Below are 22,266 nucleotides of genomic sequence, written 5' to 3' on the forward strand. Positions count from 1 at the left end.
ATAGCTAAGATATGGAACCAACCCAGATGCCCCTCAGTAGATGAATGGATCAAGAAAATGTGGTATATATACACAATGGAATTCTATGCCTCCATCAAAAAGAATGACATGACATTGCCCCATATTTTAGGAAATGGTAAGACTTGAGCAAAATCCTATTAAGTGAAGTAAGCCAGGCCCAAAGAAACATAGTTCCCATGGTTTCCCTTATTTGCAATAAATAGTCTATGTCTGAGACAGCAGAAAAGGTCAGATAAAATTATTTTAAGTGAAATGAACCCCAAGATAAGGACACAAGTGATTTTTTCTTTCTTGATATTGCTTCTAATGTATTTATAAGGTACCACATGATTTTTTTTGTTGCGTTGTATGTCCCTCCCCCACAGTACAACTCCTGCTTTCACTGTATTTGATGTTGGTATAATTTGGGGATGGGAAGGGAGAAAACAAAATTTTTAAACAGGCATACAAGTGGACCCATTGCAACAATGAGATGTACAAGATGCTATGTCAAAAAACGAACTTTACAGTTGGGGGGGGGGTGTTGAGTGTAGTTGTGGAGATAGAAGGGAAGAGATGGTAGGAGAAAAACAAAGGAGGAGACAACAATGCTTGATAAGAAATGTACTCCTTACCTTGCTCATGTAACTGTAACCCCTCCTCTATACAGTATTCTCACAATAAAAGCCTATTAAAAAAGAATTTTAATTTATACATAGCAAAATTTATTATTGTAAAAAGTTTATACTCTCAAGTATGCAAAAACTCATAGATTTTTTTTGTTTGTACTTTTCTTCTTTTCCTACAGTGAGCATATTTCACGTTCTTGCTGAGAAAATTGTAAATGTTTTTGAAAACACTGTAATTAAGAAGAGGGGGACAGACAAATAGTGGCATGGTGGGCAAATACAGTTATAATATTCAGTGTTCATATGTGGAAATTGAGCCAAGTAACTTGAGGGAAGGGATGAAGTTGGGAGAGTTGAGGGAGTATGATGGAAGGGATGACACTGGTCAAGACACAGAAGTTGACATGTTGGATTGGAACCCTTTTGTATGATTATTTCTAGATAATAAAAATGTATTTTCTTTTTTATTTATTGTAAGTGTGATGAACAGGGACATAAGTAAGGTAATGAGTACATTTCTTTTTAAACACTGTTACTCCCTCCTTCATTTTCTCCTGCTTACCCTCCAATTTCCTCCCCCCCCCCACTAAGTTGTTAAGTTGATTTCCAACATAGTGTCTAGTGTCATTGTTGCATTAGTTCACCCTTGGTCTTGCTGTTTCTATGATTCCCTATCCTTCCCATGGTTCAGATAAACTTATATACAAGACAAAGGGCACAGAAAACTATAACAGGAAAAAATAGAAATAAGTGCAAATAGGACAAAATAAGAACCTCTTATTTCCAATTCTTGGAGTTCATTTTGATATGCTTCATTATATGTGGTCCTGTGTACTTAGTGATTTGGCTAGTGCTAAGAATACCATAGACATTACAACTGCAGACAAATTTGCAGATTTGAGAACTGGAATCTCAAATGGAAGATTTCTCACATCATTTCAAATAAAATTAATATAAGGCACCAAGACATAGGCTAGTAAATGTTTCAGTGTTAAAATCAAAATCTAATAAGCAGTGACTTGGGAAAAATAATTTAAATGAACTAAACTCAGTTTGCTTGCAAGATTTTTACAGGTCAGTACTAAATGCCAGAAGGCAATGAAATCACATTATTGTCTAACACATCATCACCACCACTAACACTTACTAAGCGTTTAATTGGACTCTATCCATTCTTACTTGCTTAATAAGCATCTCATGAAATGAATATTATTGTCAGTTTTATTTTACACAAAAGGAATGTGAGGTACATAAGAATTAAGTGACTTGCTCACTGACTCACTCAATATAAATAGTGAAGCCGAAATTCAACCTCAAGCAATGTGATTTCCCAAAGCTATGACTTTTCTGCTTACCATCTGCAAAAAGTAAATCACGATGCTGAAAAAGCTATCATTGATGTGGATGAGTTAGAAAATATGGAGAAGCATATTATTAAAGTCTTCCTTGAAATCACCAAGATATTAATTGCTGTGAATTAAATAATGGGATATTACTAAGGAACAGACTTGTCATAGGGATCAAACTACCAAAAATTTTAGAACTAAAGATTTCAAAGCAACAGCTACCAGTGGGACAGATTAAATGCTGAGATGTCTGAGTAATGGATTTCACATGGGCACTAAAATGTTAAGGCTGATAGAAATGTTAGCTAGTTCAACCACTACGGAAATCAGTATGGAAGTTCCTCAAAAACCTAAACATGCAGATACAATAGGACCTATCAATATCACTCGGGCATATATCTGAAGGAATATGTCAAGATCTAATGGATGCAATTGCACCCTGTAATTATTACAGCATGTTCCACAGTAGCCTGGCTATGAGAACAATAGCCCAGATACCCTAAAACTGATGAATGGGCCAAGAAAATGTGAAATATATAAACAATGGTGCACCATTCAGTCATAAAGAAGGATGAAATTGTGCCCTATGAAGAAAATGAATAAAGATGGAGAAAATTATAATACAAATTCAGAGAAATAAAGATCATACTTTTTTCTTGTATGTATATTCTACAGCTAAAAGATAAATGTATACATAAACATATGTAAACATTCTGATATTCATATGTATAATATATAGTGTATGTATATATATATGTGTTGTATATATATATATATATATGTTGTATATATATATGTTGTATATATATGTGTATATATATGTGTTGTATATATATATATACAACACATTTGTGGGACTGAAGGGATTAGACAATAGGGACAAAAAGGGAAAGTTAGAGGTTGAACAATACTGAATGGGAGGATGAAACTCATTGAAACCTGTTGAAGAATAGTGGGTATGGGAAGTGGGAAAATGAGAGTAAGCCAAGGGGATCAGTGTGATTAAAATACTGTGTGTCCATGCTGAACCACCACAGTGAAATGCCTATGAGCAATCGACAGAAAATTGAATGACAGGAATGGAAAAAAGGTTCTCTCTGAGGTGAGGGAGAGCAAATGGAGAGAGTGAAAGAGGGTGAATTTGGCCCAAATACTTGGAGATTGGTTTTGAAAGGCACTTGAAGCATGATGGAAAATGATGAGGAGTTGAATCTGAACAAGGAGCATGGTATGCAGTGTGAACATGCCAAAATGAAATCCCTGGACAACTCACTGATGCTAATGAATACTGTGAAAAACAACTTATTATCTTGTGTTTTTAGAAAGTAAGACTCATCTGTGGGACCATAGGTAGCTAGTCAATGTCTAGTGTGGCTTGGCTAGCTTTTGGAAAGAATCTGGTTACAGTTCTTAGAGCTGTACCCTCTGGACAAAGCTGTCTCTTCCTGGTGTATTACCCTACTATTCAGTCCCATTTTATTTTTGTCTTTCAGCTGAAACTAAGATCTGCTTCAAATATTACCATGGAGTGAGTGGAGCCCTGAGAGCTACCACCCCTAGCGTCACAGTCAAAAACTCAGCAGCTCCTGTAAGTCTCAATTCTTCCTCTTTAGTCACACACAACCCTGGTGTTTCTTTTTCTTCCTATTTTGTTCTGATGTGTGTGTACACTTATGTGTGTGTGTGTGTGTGTGTGTGTGTATTCGACAAACATGGGGACATATTGAAAGGAATTAAAAGTACTTAGACACATCTCAAAACAGTGAAGAAGAATGAGACCCAAAGCCCACATGCTCAAAAGCATTTCTTAAACATGCATTCCATTTGTTTGTTAGAAATGTCATCAGTGTTTTCCTGTGTTTCCTAAGTACGGTATCTCATTGTATCTCCAGTTGTACCAACAGCCAGTGGCAAATTTAAGAGTTCAATCCCATCTTTCATTACTTATACCAAAGCCCTGAACAGTTCTATAACAAAAGAGGCTTTCTTTTCCTTAAAGTAATCTACTTTTTATCTTCATAGTGTTTTTTACTTAGTTCCAACTAAAACTGATTAGGCTACTTGAAAGTTGCAATCTCTTCCCTTTCCATAGATATTTTATATGGTCCTCTGAAAAGGCTGAACAAAACCTAAGGAAGACTTTGGCATGCAAGGGAGAAAAAGATTTTTTTATTCTAGATTTAAAAAGCTAGAGAAAGTCTTTGATATGGAATATGAATGATTTAGAAAGGACTGTGACTCTAAACATAGCAAAAAATACTGCTTTGCTATTTTAGAATTAAGTTTGGTAGTGTCCTAAAGGACACTGATCAAAGTGTTGGTGATAAACACTGAAATAAGTAAACTTCAGGATCCTGAAGGGTCCCATAGGACTGGATGCTAGCTTGGCTTCACTATAAAAAGGACACAGTAGGAACAGCAGGGAAAAGAGGAGAGTTTTGCATATTTGATAGCAGAAAAAGTCAATTTAGAAAATGCCTCCCATATGCAGATCTGCCCTATGCCACTGTACAGCAAGTCATTTGGAAAAGGCCACCAGAGAGAGAGGCAGGAAGAGGATATCATATTGCTAATTCATCAGGGCCACTCACGCCAAGTTTAGAGGCTGGACCACATAAAGTCCAAGAATATACTTCTTATTGGGTTGTCGACTGGAAATTCTATCAGAGTTGTGGTATTTTGAATTATTCTTATCCTTTGTCTTAGATTGCAATTGTTGATTTATATTGCCTAGTGTCTCTTCTGGCTTTTTCTGTGAGAATTTGGAAGACAATGTATCAGTTTCCTTGTGAAGTGACTTTTGATAAGCTCATGTTCAGGCAGTGATATTCCTAGCCTAGCAGCCAAAGGGGGTTTAACCAGACCTTGGCAAGATTTCCCAAGATGTGAAATTATACTGTTTTCATTCATTGTTCTGTGTATAAAATTCCCCCAGTCAAAGGAGACATAGAGAACATTCATGTCCATTTTCCTCAAATCAATTCCATCAGATTTCTACCTCTCATAATCTCAGCATATTCAGGCTGCTACAACCATGTTTTCAATCTATCCTCATGCCCAGGCCTGACTCTGGAAAGTTGACTTCCATGAAATATCTAGAGAAAACTGATGGGTTAATTTTTTTGATGTGGCTTTTAATCATAGGTATGGGTGTTAGTTAGCTTTCCATTACTGTAACAAAACATCTTAGATCATAACTTGGAAAGATGAAAAGGTCTATTTTGTCTTACTGTTTCAGAGGTTTTAGCCATGGTTGGTTGATCCCATTGTTGGGGGCCTGCAGTAAGACCGCGTTATGGTGGGAACACAGCATGGAAGTCACTTATCTCATGGTGGCCAGGAAACAAAAGAGGGAAACAGGGACATGTGAGACCACAATATCCCCTCAAGAGCACCCCACCCCAATAATTAAGTTATTTCCACTATCCCTGCCTCCTTGTTTCCACCACTTGCCCATGGCTCCACAAGCTGGGGACAACAGTTCAGCACAAGGACCTTCGAAGAACATGCCAGATCCAAGCTATCGCACCAGACAAGACTTTGAGTCAATTCTGTTTTCTTGGTGCCTTCTTAACAGGCCCATAATTTATTTTGACAGCATATCACCAGAAGTAGCCTAACCAGGCATGGAGGAGAGAGATCTCATCCATAAGCCTCAGAAGAAACAACTTCCCAGGACTTAGCCCCTTCAGTTCTAAAACTTCAGTTTCTTAATGAAATAAATGTATGCTAGGGAAGCGGGCAGTCTGAAATTATTTTATTGTACAATATCTGATTTTTTTCACTTCTTTCCCTTATATGTATTTCTGTGAACCTTCTTCCTTGCAAGCACAATTTTAGAAAGCATTATGATTTGAAAAAGCTATATATCAAATGCTAGAGATAACACACAATAAAGGTGAATTTGAGTGGTTGTGCTAAAATTGTGCTTGTGATTTATTTCCATGCAAAGGATCAGTGTTGCCTAGACATTTATTAGAAGGTTTTATGATGATTTTTGAAACGAGTACTTTATGAAACTTTCTGTCTATTGCAACATTAAATTCAGTCTTCATTCCACAAAGTCAAATGTCGAATGGGAAAGCTGCTTCTAAGGGTAATAGAGAGAAGTTGAGGTTAGATGTTGACATAACGTGTGTGTACTTTCTTCCAGCTGAGAAACCACAGCCACATTTTGTCAGACTCTTAATCTGACGAATTGTTTTAAGATGCTCATTGCATCCCACCTGTGAAGCCCCCCCTCCATTCACCAATGCATGTGGTTCTCAGGTTACTCAGCCTTGGCAATCTGCTCAGAACAGTTATTTTATACATATTTGTGTAGCCTTTGGCTTCAATAAGTCATTTTTGCATTCAGTGTATATGTCTCTATATATGTCTCAGAGTTTTTCTGGGTATATAACACCAAACAAGGCATATTCTCATCCTCAAAAGCCACTTCTCTGGGATGGGGTAAATCAATAATGGGAAACAGACAAGAAAATCGGCAGCAAGGAAGCCCGATTTGCGTCTGGCATCAGACACAAAGAGGACTTTTGGACTAACAAGTTTAAGAGTCTGATTGAGGGTTTTCCAGATGAAGAACACTAAACTTCAGGTACACCATAGCCACAATCTCTCACCCACCCTTTACTTTACTATGCTAATTTATCCCAGAGCATGTTATATTCATCTCTCCAACAAAAGTCTCTTTAGATTTTGTTCCTAGTCAAGCAGCAGAGTTTTGAATATTTGTTGCTTGGTAAAAGCATCAGACTTTTTCTAGAAGAGAAAGAAAGATTGAGGAGACAGAATGACATCAGCCGTTCTCTTTCTAGAAAACTTTCCCAAGGTGCTGTCTAAGCTATTAAGGGCCACTTAAGGAAGTTTGGGTTTTATCCTAAGCCCAAATTAAAGAGTTTGCTTTGTTTGGGGGCAAGAGACATGTAACACATACAAGTTCACGCCACAGTCAAATGTGAGTTACTTCCTTAACCTATAAATTTAAGTGTATCTCAAGGCAAATATTAGCAACATTTTCTCATCAAATATGAAAGCAGTTTAATTAAAGGTCAGAGAAAGACTAAAGAGACCATCATGACACTATTGTTTTAGAAGTACAAGCTAGGCATTAGGTGAGAGAAAGAAAAGAGAATCTAAGATGGAGAAAAGATGGCAAAATTATCATCTCTAATAAATAACCTGATTATATTTTAATAAGTAGAAAGTAATTTATTTTAGCTATTAGAAAAAATAACTGATCTCTAGTGCCTGGGCCCTGAGTTAAAGATCTGGGACTGGCCCCACAAAAGAAAAAAAAATGTATTGTATTACATAAAAACTTCTAAGAAGAAAAAAAGCATCAATTCTTGTTTAAAATTTCTTATAGTTTATACCCTGTTTTATTTTTTTAAGTTAAATTTTATTTTATTGTAAAGATGATGTACAGAGGGGTTATAGTTACATGAGCAAGGCAGTGAATACATTTCTTGTCAAACATTGTTACCTACTCCTCTGTTTTTCTCCTTTTCTCCCACTATCCCTTCCCTCTCCCATTCCTCCCTCCCTGTTCCCCTACCTGCTGAAGTTGTAAAGTTCATTTCCAACGTAGTGTATTATGAGTATCATTTTTTTCATTGGGTTATCCTTTGTTCTTGTTTCTGCATTTCAAAAAAGCATCAATTCTATTTAAAAGAAAAAGGGTAAAGTTAAAAAGTGTTGAAAGTAAAAAACAAAAGGATTAAAACTTGAGGGTATGGACAAAAGGGGGAAGATAGAGGAAAACAAAAGAGGAGGTACATGGACCAGGAAGCATTATACTCATAAGCAAACATGGAATTGTATAACTACTTAATAGTAATAATTTAAAAAGTTAAGCAACAGCTAACTTTCTCAATTACATAGAACTTATTCTTATCACTAAAGAAAAGATTATCAAACCACTTGAAAAATAGGTAAGAACCTAAAATTAGTTTCTAAGGGAAAAATGTAATTTTCAATTAATACACGAAAAGATGCCCCACCAAGAGAGTAAAACACACACACACACACACACACACACACACACACACACAAAACCTACAGATCAGGAGAAAAAGACAACAGAGAAAGTATTGATATCTAAATTATACTAATAATCTTTAAAACTCAGTACTGATAAAAATGAATAAATTGAAAAAGAGGCAAAGATCCAAACATCCCTTATCCAGAAAAGACAAGCAAAGAGCAAATAGACAAATGAAAAGATGCTCAACACTGAGGTCATGAGGAAACTGCCAATCAAAACCAGGGCCTATTACTCCACACTGGAGAGGACGATCAAAATCCAAGCCACTGACACAATGCAGGGACCACCAGTGGAAGGAACTCTTTGCTTTCCACTGCTGATGGAAGAGAAAAATGAAGCAGCCACGTAGGAAGAAAGTTCTGACAGAGCTGAACATACACTGACAGTAGATTCCAGCAACCACATCCTTTGGTATTTACCCAAAGGAGTTCAACATTCATGTCCAAGAATGTTTACAGAAGTACAGAAACTTCACAATGTCGATGCAGGAGCAGGATGTGCTCTGTATGATGTTGTTGTTGTTGTTGGTGGTGGTGGTGGTGGTTGGTCTTGGAGTTTGAACTCTTGGCCTGGGCGCTGTCCCTCAGCTCTTCAGCTCAAGGTGAGCACTCAAATACCTCTTGAGCCACAGCATCACTTCCGGTTTTCTGAGTGGTTTATTGAAGATCAGAGTCTCAGGGCCTTTCCTGCCTGTGCTGGCTTTGAACCACGATCCTCAGATCTCAAACTCCTGAGTAGTTAGGATTATAGGCATGAGCCACCGGCACCTGGCATGAGATGACTATTTTTTAAAGAAGAACTTTTCTCTGTACTCTACCACTTGTGTGTGATAGGTGAAGGCAGAGTTACACACACTTCCTCGAGCATGTGAAACACAGAACTTACCCAGAAGACATAATTTCAACTGAATAGAGACTGGTTAGGAAATGAATTAGCTATAAAGACAAAGTGAAGTAATTATAAAGCTGGATTGTTTTATTATTGAAATATACCTTGTATGACTTCTTGTGCCACTGAGTTAAACAAAAAAACAACTTGAGCTTTAGTAACAAATAAGCATTCTTAACAACTCTTAGCAACTCATGTAAAAGCTTTTAAAAATGTGTCATGATATTTCAGTAAGATTAATTTATATCTCCTACCTACAAGGGCTAACGATGATCACTGATTACTGGGCTCTGGTTATAACCAAAAACTGCATGGCTCAAAACAAACAAACAAAAAAACAGGGTGTGGGAAGGTGGCTCAGTGGTAGAGTGTTTGCCTTGCATGCATGAGGCCCTGGGTTTGATTCCTCAGCACCACATAAGCAGAAAAGGCTGGAAGTGGCACTGTGGCTCAAGTAGTAGAGCACTAGCCTTGAGCTGAAGCGCTGAGGGACAGTGCCCAGGCCCAGAGTTCAGGCCCCACGACCGACAACAACAACAAAAAAAACTCACAAAACATTGCCAGGTGCCAGAGATTCACTTCTGTAACCCTACCTACTCAGAAAGCTGAGGCCTGAGGATCATAGCTAGCCAACCAGGGCAGGAAAGTCTGTGAAACCCTTATCTCCAATTAGCCACCAAAAGCTGGCAGTAGAGCTGTGGCTCAAGTGGTAGAGCACCAACCTTGAGTAATACAGCTAAAGGACAGCACCAAGGCCTTGAGGTCAAATCCCTTTACCAGCAACATTTCTTTTCTCATTGCTCTAGAAGTTAAAAGTCAAAATTCATGGTATCTGCAGTCTTGTTGTCCCCTGGGCTCTCTCCTTGGCTAGCAGGAGGCTGCCTTCTTGCTGTGTCCTCATAGGACCTTTCCTTTATGTCATATGTGTATATCTCAGCTGTCTCTTTCTCTACTTAGTTTTGGTCAGAATCCCAACCACATGACCTCATGTAGCCTGAATTAACCCCTACACAGCTACATGAGGGTTAGTACTTCAATGTAGGAATTTTGGAGGGACACAGTTCAATCCCTAACAGAAGTCCTTGGCCTAACTTAACTAGGTTTATACCAGCTCTCTTCTGCACAGTCCCTGTGTCCTAAGATGCTATGCATATCTCTGTATGTAAAATATAAAATATACATGAGCTTGATCTTCTCCACACAATCCAATAAATCAAATATGCATTTATTTATTAAAATCCTTAATCATGGAACTCTAGATGTCTTAAGTTCTTTCATGAGAGCCAAGCATTGGTTGCTCATGCCTATAATCCTAGCTACTCAGGAAGCTGAAATCTAGAGAATCATAGTTAGAAACCAGCCAGGACAGTAATGGAGACCATATCACCAAAATAACCAATAAAAAGCAGGCTGGATATTTTCACATTTTAAAAAAATAAAAAATTTTTAAAAAGCAGGCTGGAGGTGTATCTCAGGAGTAGAATGTTAGCCAGTCAAGCAAGTTGAGCAAGAACAAGGCCTGGACTTCAAACCCTGGTACTGATAATGGTACAGTCCCTATGCAGTAGTTGTGCATCTTCAGCAAGCAGCTGTGGTTGCTGTGTAGCTTCCTCAAGGCCTTTATAGAACTTTTTGCAACTGAAGCTGGTATATGCTAGTCTGGCTAGTTGGCTGCTAATCCTTTGCTTAAGGCAGCTGGGGCACTAGGGAAGGCTTAACGGCTGTCAATTAGGAAGTCATATTGCCTGGCCCCAAATACCACAGCTCTTTTAAATAAACACAAAGGGGTGCTTACAATAAAGGCTCATTATTAGCATTAGTGATGGTTTAACAGTGCTGAACTCCTGCCCTGTTCCCCGAAGAGAGGTGACTTCTTCAGTCTCAATTTCGCCATCCAAAGAGCCTCAAAAGCTAGCAAAAACAAAGGCCTTTTATTATCTCCAGCTCTGGAATCAAGGCCTGGAATCTTAAGAAATCTGCCAGCCTCAGTCAGATCAACTGCTATCATCTGAGCTGCATGTATTCTCAGGCCTGCCTGCACAGTGCCTCTTGCATAGTAGGTGCACAATAAATGCTCGTTACATTGGCAAAAGTGTGGCTTTAAAACAGTTTTGCAAAATCCTAAATAGGTCCTCTCTAAAACTCTTGAATTAACACTTCACAAAAGGATAAGGAGGTTCACATATAAAGATCCTGATTCTAGATTTGCAACTTTTAGCTCTGGTGTTCAACTGCACTATACTTTTCTTCAGAAAAACAAATATCTTGTGAAGTCATGAATTCATAGATCCCAGGGCTGATGTAAGCAAATGGCATTTGACCTGTGGCAGATTGAACAAAGGTGGTAAGGGAAGAATTCCCAAAGGATGGGGACACGAGACCTAATTCCTGAGTAGAAGCCAAGAGAGTTGCCTCCTCACACCAATGACACTTTTCAAACCTAAGCAGCAATTTTGTAATGTCAATCAGTGCTTTTTGACTTTCTTGGTCAATGTGAAAGTGAAGTTCAGGTTGATGGACAAAACCACATAGCAAGTGAATCAATGAGCAAGCCCTCAGTGTTCATTTACTCAAGAGTCTGCTGTATATCTGCAACCTCACTAGCCCCCATGATAATTAATCTTAGGTCCTGGTAAGCCATTCAATCCCACTGGATAGCAAAAGTGTCTCGGGATTTGAAATGCTGTAGGCAACCAGGCACAACCAGCAATTCTAGACCAGGAGCTTTCTCTGGTGTTGTTTTGTGAAAGAGTGCAGAAAAAAACTAGAATCAAATGCTTGCATTTTAATGCATAGAGATAACTTTTTTCTCCTTTTATGTTTTTTTTCAATTCCGTTAACAAAGATGGCAGAATACCTTATATTAATGAAGTCCCTAGGCATATGGCTAGAGTATAAAGGCTCTGTGCTTGGCCAAAGGGAAGTCAGAATTATCAAGCAGTTCTAGGATCAAAGAGAAGTCTGATCCAGGGGATTTTTTTATATTTTCCCTGGTGTAATAGATAATATTCCAATCCAAGTTCTTGACTGTGTCTATATTTTATGATAGTGTCTCTGTTGGAGATTAAATATGACTGTATTTCACAGGCAATTAGGAGATTCCCAGCCTTAATGTTTCATTTCTAAACACAATATGTGTATATATTCAGATATAGTCATTAATAAATAGTCACTGTTTTAAACAGTTCCTTGAGTTTAGAACATATTTAATTGTATTGGGTCATATATAATTTACATAGTATGTGCACCATATTTTCAGGTTTGGAAAAGTATTCTACTTTTCAAAAATTGTGAACCTGAGATTTAAAAAATCTGGTTGCTTGGAATTGCTATACCTTTTCTCTTTTTCTTTACTAAATTTATTTTTATTAGTTTTAAATAGTTATGCAAAGGTGTTTCAATTCAACATGTTGATTTATGAGTACAATGCATCTTGATTAATGTCACCCCTACCATCATTTTTCTCTTCATCTATCCAAAACTCACCCATCCCCTCAAATTGCCTGACTCTATTTTCACAAGTGAGCAATGAGTATTGTGACTGTATTTGCTACCATTTCTCTCTCCATTTGTCCATAGCTCTCCCCTTAAGACCTAACCCACTTTAACAAACTATGTTTCAGCTTCCTGGCATTAAAAGATACCTACATACGCATGTTCACTACTTCACTATTCACCCTATCCAAGTTATTCATCATAGCCGAGTTATGTAGGTCAGATGCTCCATCATGGACAAATGGATCACACTGTGGATACCATGAATGTGGTGTATATACAAACTACAATTATGTTCACACATCAGGAAGAATATTATATCACTTTCAGGGAAATAAGTGGACCTGAAAAAAATATGTTGAGTGAAGCAAGTTAGGCTCAGAAACACAAAAGGTACATGTTTTTTCTCATATGTGGAAATTAGATCTAAAATTATAAACATTTATGAAAATACATACAGGGCTATATGCATATGTACACAATTAAACTGACTAAAGTATGATATATACCGGGTGAGCATTCCATGATATATAGCTCCTTTGAACGAGTAGCTGACAATTTAACAAAATGAATACCAAGAAGCTGATTCCTTATTCTTTTTTCCTAGATCTTTCATTTCTAGAAATATCTAAGCCTTTTTAGTTTGCCTTTTCATTAATAAGTTTTTTTTATTGTGAAAATACCGTACAGAGGGGTTACAATTACATGAGCAAGGTAATGAGTACATTTCTTATCAAGCATTGTTGCCTCCTCCTTGGTTTCCTCTTACCGTCCCTGCCCTCCCATCTGCCCCCCAATCCCCTGCCCCAGCCAAAGTTGTAAAGTTCATTTTTCGACATAATGTCTCATACATCTCATTGTTGCAATGGGTCCACCTGTATCCCTATTTAAACGATTTGTTTTTTCCCTTCCCCTCCCCAAATTATACCAACATCAAATACAGTGAAAACAGGGATTATCCCATGGGGGAGGGACATACAAAGCAACAAAGAAATCATCTAATAAATATGTTAGAAACAATAGCAAGAAAGAAAAATCATTTGAGTCCTTATCTTGGGGTTCATTTTGCCCAACATCAGCACCAGTATGAGATAAGTTTTCTTTCCCAGATATTTACCTGATTCACTCCCTCCCTTCCTGTAGGTCACTGCTTCAAATATCATTTCCTCTATTTTCATGCAAAGATGCTCATGTAATTTGCTGATATTTGGTTCCTGTGCTCATCCAGACACATTACCTCCCTGTCTTGTTGTGGGATATTTTTTAGCACCTGCAAAAGCAGTAGCTTGAACATGTCAGGTGCCTATAAAATCATTCTACCCAATAACCATGGGTTCTTCAATTCCTAGATTAGGTACTTTATAGTTTGGCAACCTTGTATAAGTTATTTAAGTTTCTAAAGCTTCAATTTCTCAATTTACATGCTATACATAAGTGAGTAAAAACAAAAAGAATCCCACTCACAGAACTGTTGAAACAACCTCACAGGTTGTCTGTGGGTAAGATAAAATAATGCCTGTGCTAATCTCAGCACTTTCTCACCGTACAGTAACCTAGAGTAAAAGTTAATTTCTACGAGTTCTGTAGCTGCATATCGGTTTTAGTGACAGCATAATAATCCAAATATATATGGATGGTATGCAGAAAGTTTGAATGCTCCAAAAATAATAAAGCAGGAGCTTTATAGAAGTGTTTAATTAAAGAAATTCACTTAGCCCAGAGTGATGTGTGGGATGGATGGATGGGGGAGGTAGGTGAATGAATGGATGGATGGGTAGATGGCTAGGTGTATTGATAAATGGATGAGTTGGTGGGTGGGTGGATGGATGCAAGCATGTATGTATGTACATGTGTGTGTATGGATGGATGGATGGATGGATGGATGGATGGATGGGTAGATGAATGGATGGATGATAAAGGATATTTCAAACAGACTAAATTGTGGATCTAGTGAGTATTTCTAAGAAACTAATTTGATCACAGCTACTACTGATTACTTCTAGAATATAAATGTCTTGGTATTTAGTCTTATCTTTGGAAATCACAACTAGACAACCAGAGTGGGCCTGAGTTCCTCTCATGGTCCCTAGAAATGTAGGAGGAGGAAGATTGAGATTCTTGGATTTAAACTCATGTGTAGTAAAAGATTACAAACTTTCCTGCCATACGTGAGAGAAAAGGAAGTACCTATTCACTCATTCATCACATGATCCAACAGTCTGGAGACAGTAGCAGGGTCACCTCTGACCCCTCTACAGGGATGCATCTGCTACTGCAAGCAAACATATAGGTTGTGTGTCTTGGGGACACCTGAAGCCAGTTCTTCAATGTTAGTAGTCTATTGCCATTTTCTCACAAAATAAAAGTCTCCTCAAAACCTGTCCCAAGACAAAAAACATTGCATTGGCAAGAAAAAAATGAGCATGTCTGCCTAAAATTTTAAATGATTATTTTAATTCTTTCTTTCTCTTTCTTTCCTTCCTTCCTTCTTTCTTTCCTTCTTCCTTCCTTCCTTCCTTCTTTTGTCCTTTCTTCTTTTTTTTTTTTTGGCCAAGCCTGGGGCCTGGGCACTGTCCCTGAACCTCTTTGTGTTCCATACTAGTGCTCTACCACTTGAGCCACAGCACCAGCTTTTTCTGAGTAGTTTCTTGGTGGTAAGAGTCTCACGGACTTTCTTGCCCTGGCTAGCTTCAAAGTGCAATCCTCAGATTCAGCCTCCTGAATAGCCAGGATTACAGGTGTGAGCCCCAGCACCTAGGCTTGTTAATCAATTTTTTTATATATTCACATGGGGATACAACTTAAGAAATTTTTAAAGCAAGTCACTTGAGGAGAAGAGAAAAAGATCTATGTGAAAACACCATCATTATTAGACATATTTGCAGAAACATATAAGGAATGAGCTGTAAATATTATCAAGGTTTTACTGTTACACTCAGATAGATAAACCTTTTCGCCTACTCTGGATTACCCCTCCAAATTGCTGAGCTATTAAGTGAGAGGGTGGAGGGTGTACGGCTTGTGCTCTGTGCACAGTGTAACCCATTTCTCTAATCAGAGTGTTGACCCAGTTGGAACCATTGCTGACACACTTCCGATGCTTTAATTTACGCAAAGGTTTTGTAGTACATCAATTTAATAATGGCTTCCCAACATGAAACTAAGATAGCTATTTTTTCCCCTCCATTTTCAGATGCCTAGATACAAACAGCTAAATTGTTCCTCTCACAGCCTTAAGTGGGTTTAATAATAATATGCAAAACACAGATCTGGAAGGTCAATACTTGTCAAGAATTTCTGAATTTGTAAGAACAAGATTCTAAATTCAAAGAGAATACAAAGAAAGGGATCCAGTCTCTCCTGCAAGGGATTTTTCACTTTTCACTGGGGCCTGGGCACTGTCCCTGAACCTCTTTGTGTTCCAGACTAGTGCTCTACCACTTGAGCCACAGCACCAGCTTTTTTTGAGTAGTTTCTTGGTGGTAAGAGTCTCACAGACTTTCAGTCAGTCATGAAATCACTCATTTTACCACTTAACAGTACTGGGCTCATCTCTCCCCTCCCCTCATTCTCTCCCCTCTCTTTCCCTCCTTTTCTCCCTTCCCCCTCTTCCCTCCCTTCCAGTCCCCTCCTTGTCTCTCTCCTCCCCTCTCCTTCCCTCCCCTCCCCTCTCCTCTCCTCACCTTCTCTCTGCTCATCTGATCTCCTTTCCAGCATCTTCAGAGCCTCATCACTCACCTCAGTGATCACACCTGTCTCCAGATTAGTCTTTCTTGCCTCTATTACATCATCTACGTTTGGGATTCTCATTCTTGAGTGTACATCGGATTTGTGAGGTGGGGGGGCTGGGGTGACCCTCCCTCTGCGTTAGAGCAATCCTTAAGTGCAAATCTATCCATTCTATCCATTACACTCGCTGTCCAAAGCATTGCAATTGTCTACCATGAATATGTGTAATTGAAGTTAACCCATTACTATAGAGCAATAAAAACCAAATCAAACCATCTATAGCTTTCTCTAACCTAGAGGGTGAAGTTCAAATTTCTAAACCTACACTATAATAAAAGTAAACATGAATAAATTAATTGAAACATGCAATCATGGCAAAATAGTCTCCAGTCCTGTCCTTTGAACAGATGCACAACACATTCCTACTATTCAGGCCAGTTCTGAATTTTTTATGAGCCAATTACCTCATCATAAATATGTTCTTATATGTCTGTATAGATCCTACTACTCTTGTCTCTCTGGATAACCTTGACTAATACCCTTCCAGTCCAACTGCTTCAGCTGAGCTGAATCTCCCTGTAGATTTCTACAGCCACGAAGGCAAACCCTGGATGTTCCGCAGACTTCACTGGGTTCAGATAATCAGTTATCTTGTCTCTTAACAATCAGTTCCTTAACTGGGTGTCAGTGGCTTACACCTATTACTCACACCTAACCACTCAGAAGGCTGAGATCTGAGGATAGTGGCTCAAAGCCAACCCAGGCAGGAAAATTTGTGATACTTCTATCTCCAACAAATTACTCAGAAAAAGCTGGAAGTGGTGCTTTGGCTCAAGTGCTAACCTTGAACACAAAGAGGTTCAGGGACAATGCCCAGGGTCTGAGTTCAAGCCCCAGGACCAGCAAAAAAAATCAGTTCCTTAACAAAATATGGCCATTGTCCACTTCCTTTCCAGGATCACAGGACAAAGGACAAGTAGACAAACTCCCTCTGTGATTCTCACAGCATCCCTGTACACCCATCTAAGTTCTGTTCTCTCCATCCATACACTTTTGCAGACTTGTGATGCTTCCCTTTGGATTTTGGAGTGTAGTAGAGCATGGTTTAGCATAATAAAAGCATGGCCTGTCAATGCATAAGTTCATAAAGTGACTTCAAATGTGAAAGGAATGAAAGACATAAAAGTATCTTCCAGGAGACTAAAGGAGTATGCTCTGTGTGTGTGTGTGTGTGTGTGTGTGTGTGTGTGTGTGTGTGTGTGTAACTTAATCTGGATGTATATTTTCAAAAATTTGGGAAACAAAAAAATTATTTGAGGCAGTTATATTTTAGACAATTTTATTATATATGTATATATATATATATATTACTATCAAAACATTTTCCCAAGTGCTTTAAATGGGAAAATCATGAGCTCCCAAAATGTCCCCCCTACAAAGTGTCCTCAAAGTCTAGAAATACAGGAAAGTCTGTGTGTGTGTGTGTGTGTGTGTGTGTGTCAGGCCACTTACAGAATAAAATAGAATTACTTTTATCCAGTAACAAGTAGAGCTCCAGGATCCACCAAATGCCCTGTACCCCTAGCAGGGCATATAGCACTGTGACCTCCGTGGGGAACTGAGCTCTATGTGTTTACTAAAAGGGAACCAGGCCAAGTACCTACTTCAAGACCCCCAGGGGATGCAATGTGGACATAGCTACTAAGAGAAATTCAACTGTGGTTGGTTCTACCACCAGGAGGACATTTTGCCTTCCAAGGAAAAGAAAAAAGCTAAAGAAAAAAATATGAAAGGTTTTATGAATATTATGTTACAAATGATTACAAAGTTTGCCTATAGCTCTAATAGGTCAGAAACCCAGCATACATGGGTAGATTCTCTGCTCATTATTGTGCAATATAATAACATGTGGAGCAGGGTAGGTTCTCCTCAGGAAGATTTCAGTAGAATCCTGCTTGGAGTGCCTTCTTGTGGGCAGAATTCTGTTCCTGTGGTTGCAGAACTGAGGTTTCTGTCTCCATGCTGGCTCAGTTGGAGCCACTCTCAGCTCCAAGAGGGAGCCCTCATTTCTTGCCTTGGTCCCTTCCACCCTCCAGCCAGCAGTCCTATGCTCATCCCTTCTCACTTTGTATTTCTGACTTCTTCTTTCCCTTCTCTCACCTATATGTGATTGGTTAGCTTGCTCCTTATACTCTTCCTTTCCTGGAGTTAATGCATACATACAACATAGCCTAATCACAAGAGAAAGTATTATATGTTTACTGCAGAAGCAAGATAATTCTACATGCCAAAATATCTCAAAGCACCCCCTGGGACCCAGGAATTGGAGATTCAAGGTAGACGAAGAAAGATGGCCAAGTCATTCCAACTCATCCCAAAGTTTCTAACTACCCTCAGAAACAGAAATGCCTCCCAGAGGTATACATTAACCCAAATGCACAGCACTGCCCTGGCTCAAATGCCTTGATTCCCATGAGTGGCTAAGTTCACCCTGATCCTAAAATAATCAGACATACACTCAGAACTCCCTGTAGATACTTTCCACCTTGAATGAGACCCTTTCAGAAAAAATTCCCCAGCAAATAGATTCATTTCCCCTCCATGACAAGGTGAGGGCTCCGTGTTCTGGGCTCTGGCACTGCCAGCTCTGTGACCCCAGGCAATTCCTCTGATTGGCCTTTTATGCTTTGTGTTCCTCAGCTATAAAGTGAGAACTCTATTAGACAATCTGCTTGTGTAATTTTTCTCAGTAAAAGTCAGAGGTTAGGTAACAGCATAGATGGTAACAACTTGGCCTAGTTTAGAGCACTTACTTCATTCCAGACTTTGTGTTACATGTTTTATACTCATTAGTTCTTTCAGCTCTCAGAGCTCAGCAAATTAGGCTTCATTGTCCATTTGAAACATGGAGAGGAAAGGAAAAGAACTTGACCATTAGACCTGTTGGTTGCGTTGGTGGAGACCACACAGCAGATCTGAGCTTTTCCCTGCCCCCATTCACACATCCTCTCCCATCTCAAGAAATTTCAGCTTCCAGTCTTGAATTTTTAATCTCCTTGCAAATGGGAATAAAGAACTTTAGTTGGTTAGTATGCTGTGTAAATTCTACTTCAGCATCAGATTTCTCAATGAACTGCCAGAACAAAGACTGCAAATTCAATTCTAAGGTGCCTTAAACTTTAGGACCAATCGTTGATCTTCGTAACACGAATCTACGAAAAAGCTTCGCAATTATAAGTATATACATACAACAGTAATCAGCTGCACCTTCATTTCAAAGGTGCTAAAATACAATGCAATAGATGTCTTAGAAGAGATGAAATAATCACAAACTAGGAAGGCCTGGTGCTTCTAATGAGCTGTTTCTCAGCTCCTGCTGTTCGGAGCTAAACATTCTGATTCTTTTAAAGACATTTGAATAAACAACTTCTGAATTAACTCTTAACTTCCATGGACTTCTCTAATCCTCCAAAATCTGTAAGATCCCTAGAATTCACTACTCAAGTCCAGAGATGCATCTCGTTTATCCTTCCTTCACTAATTTCAATGACAAAAGGACCATGCTTTGATCATTTATTTGACTTGCACGTTCTTTTGAAGGCTCTCATATACATATAAATTTAGCAAAACTTTCAACTTCCATGAAACTCCCTCCTATGGCTTTCTCTCATTGATTGGCTCTTGGATGAATTCAGTTTCTAAATCCAAAGAGCCCACATGAGAACTAGGAGGGGTGTACAAGGAATCTCTCTTTCTCCACTAAAGAATATTAGCATGTTTTCTTTAACTAGTTATCCATCTGATTTTGTTTCTCAAGGTGGCTTCATAGTATATTGGATTACCCAATAGACTTTGAAAGCCACCATCCTAGAAGACCACACAAACACACAATGACATACAGGAAAAAAAGAGTTTTATTGTCAGCAGAGCTGACAAGGCAGGCAACCTCCCCCACAGGAGAGGGGAAAATGGCCCCTGTCCTTTGTTCAGGGTCACATTTTAGTCAGGGGCTAAGGGCAGGAAGTAAGGAAAGCCCTCTGTGTGTGTACAGCTGAACACTAAAGCTGGCACATAGCCGGGGCAGGTTTTCTGATTATAACAGTTACACTTAGGCAGCATTCCCGATGCAGCTGGGAGCTAGGGGTAAAACATGGCTCCAGGAAGTACAGTGGGAGGAATGGCCAGGGCTGAAGGCCAGCTGCAGTTAGGCCTAACTGGTTTTGAGGGAGGGGCTGAGAACCTAAGATGGAGGGCATGCTAACAGACTTTAGGACACAAAAGATACTGAACTTTAGGGAAATCGCTGATCTCTGAGATAACCCTTTACTTTGGGTGGTTGGTATGGAACAGCTTACTGCTCCTTTGCATCTGATTTTTCAATTCTGTTGTCAATCATGGAGTCTCACACCTGTCATAGATTGGCAGGTCCAAGTTATCTGGATGAGGTGAAACAGAGCAAGCCTTAGCAAAGTCAAGAATTTCAATTTCTGATATCACTAATTGAATTTTTTCATTTTTTGGTCGATCATAGGGCTTGAACTCTGGGCTTGGGTGCTGTCCCTGTGCTCTTCAGCTCAAGGCGAGTGCTCTTCTGCTTGAGCCACAGCACCGCTTCCAGATTTCTAGCAGTTTATTGGAGATAAGAGTCTCGCAGACTTTCCTGCCCAGGCTGGCTTTGAACCATGATCCTCAGATCTCAGCCTCCTGAGTAGCTAGGAGTACAGGCGTGAGCCACTGGCTCCAGGCTACTAATTGAATTTTTTTAAGTCAACTTTTAGGGGAAAGTAGACATTTCTGAGATTACTTGGGGATCTTTACAGGTGTAGAAACTGAGTTACTGTATCAAAATGTGTGGAATATGGCCACAGTGCTGAGAAAGGCCTTGTACTCTCTATAGTTTTTATTTACCTGAAGGAAGAAAGTGGAGGACTGGGCCTTTCAGGGAAGCAGCTCAGATAGATCTTTGAAATCTCCTTTGTTGCCTATATGTGCATGCACATTTGCCTTCAGCACTATATTTCTTTGTTTTGAAAAATAAAATGTTCTATCCAAAACTTTGAATAGTGTCACTGCCCCCAAAACAGACACCATTACTTCTGGGTGTGCAGGGCAGCCTCTAGGAATGAGAGCCCCTACCTAAATAAGCCTGGGAAAGCTGCAAGTGGAGGAAGTAGGCCAACATGCCTGTGGGACTGCGTGACTAGACACCGTGGAGTATTTTTAGAAACAGCCTCATCTTTCATGCAGGGATACTCTGTAAAGGAAAGGTAGAATTTCAATAGTGTAGAAGAGAACCAAGGAACAGGAATAAGAGAGAAAACATGTGAGTTGATCCCACAACTCTTAATTCCCTTCCCAAATCCTCGCAATAGCCTACCAAATCCTCTACCCATTCCCATCAGCCACCAGTTTAGAATCTGATAAGCCATAGGTTTTTTTTTGTGTGTGGTGGAAACATTATGAGCACAATGTTTCATTGGAGACAGATGGGGCAGCTCAACCCAGTGCACAGTGGTTAGAATAAAAATGGTTGATATGGGACAAGCCACCCAGCAAAGGAAACAGGTCTGACCTGAGGAGACAAGCCATCTCCCTGAGGTGACTTTGGCCTCAGATTCTCCTAGGGTGAAACTATTTCAGTTGAGTCTTTGTGTCACATCAACTAACCGTAGACAATTTGTCTGCTTGCTGAAGATTTCTCAACCTCAACTGTGTCTCTTGAATAAGAAATCAGGATGTCAAACCTTCTTGAGACTGAGCAACCATTTTCACTTGCAGGAAAATGTTTTTGGCAGCCACTGTTGCCTCTGTTTTCATAGTAGCAGACTACTGCTTAGGAAACTTTGTAAATAAGGTTAGCAAAAAGACAAACACCTAGGTAGAATTTTGTGTTTTAAGTAGTGTATTTTCCCTGTGAGCTTAGTAACTGTTGAAAAATATAGTCTTTTTTTCCTGTCTATAGACCTGTTCTCTTAATTTAAGTTTATTTTAGCTGATACATAAAATCTGTACACATTAATGGGATGTCGTGTGATGTTTCAATGTATCATTGCATACTGCTTAAATCAAGGTAAGTGTATCCTCAGACATTTATCATCATTTATCATTTATGGTGAATACATTTTAAAAAAAC

General features: G+C 39.0%; 1 protein-coding gene across 1 annotated transcript in view; it reads left to right on the plus strand.

Annotated features, from left to right (window-relative positions):
• Hecw1 (HECT, C2 and WW domain containing E3 ubiquitin protein ligase 1) overlaps window positions 1–22,266 on the plus strand; it is a 163,979-nt gene that overhangs the window by 37,281 nt on the left and 104,432 nt on the right. The window contains exon 3 of the mRNA XM_013033006.1: window positions 3,469–3,563. Within this exon, the coding sequence (XP_012888460.1) occupies window positions 3,469–3,563 (95 nt within the window). The remainder of the gene's footprint in view (window positions 1–3,468; window positions 3,564–22,266) is intronic.

Source organism: Dipodomys ordii, unplaced genomic scaffold, assembly GCF_000151885.1.
Source record: "Dipodomys ordii isolate 6190 unplaced genomic scaffold, Dord_2.0 Scaffold161, whole genome shotgun sequence".
Classification (NCBI taxonomy): Eukaryota; Metazoa; Chordata; class Mammalia; order Rodentia; family Heteromyidae; genus Dipodomys; species Dipodomys ordii.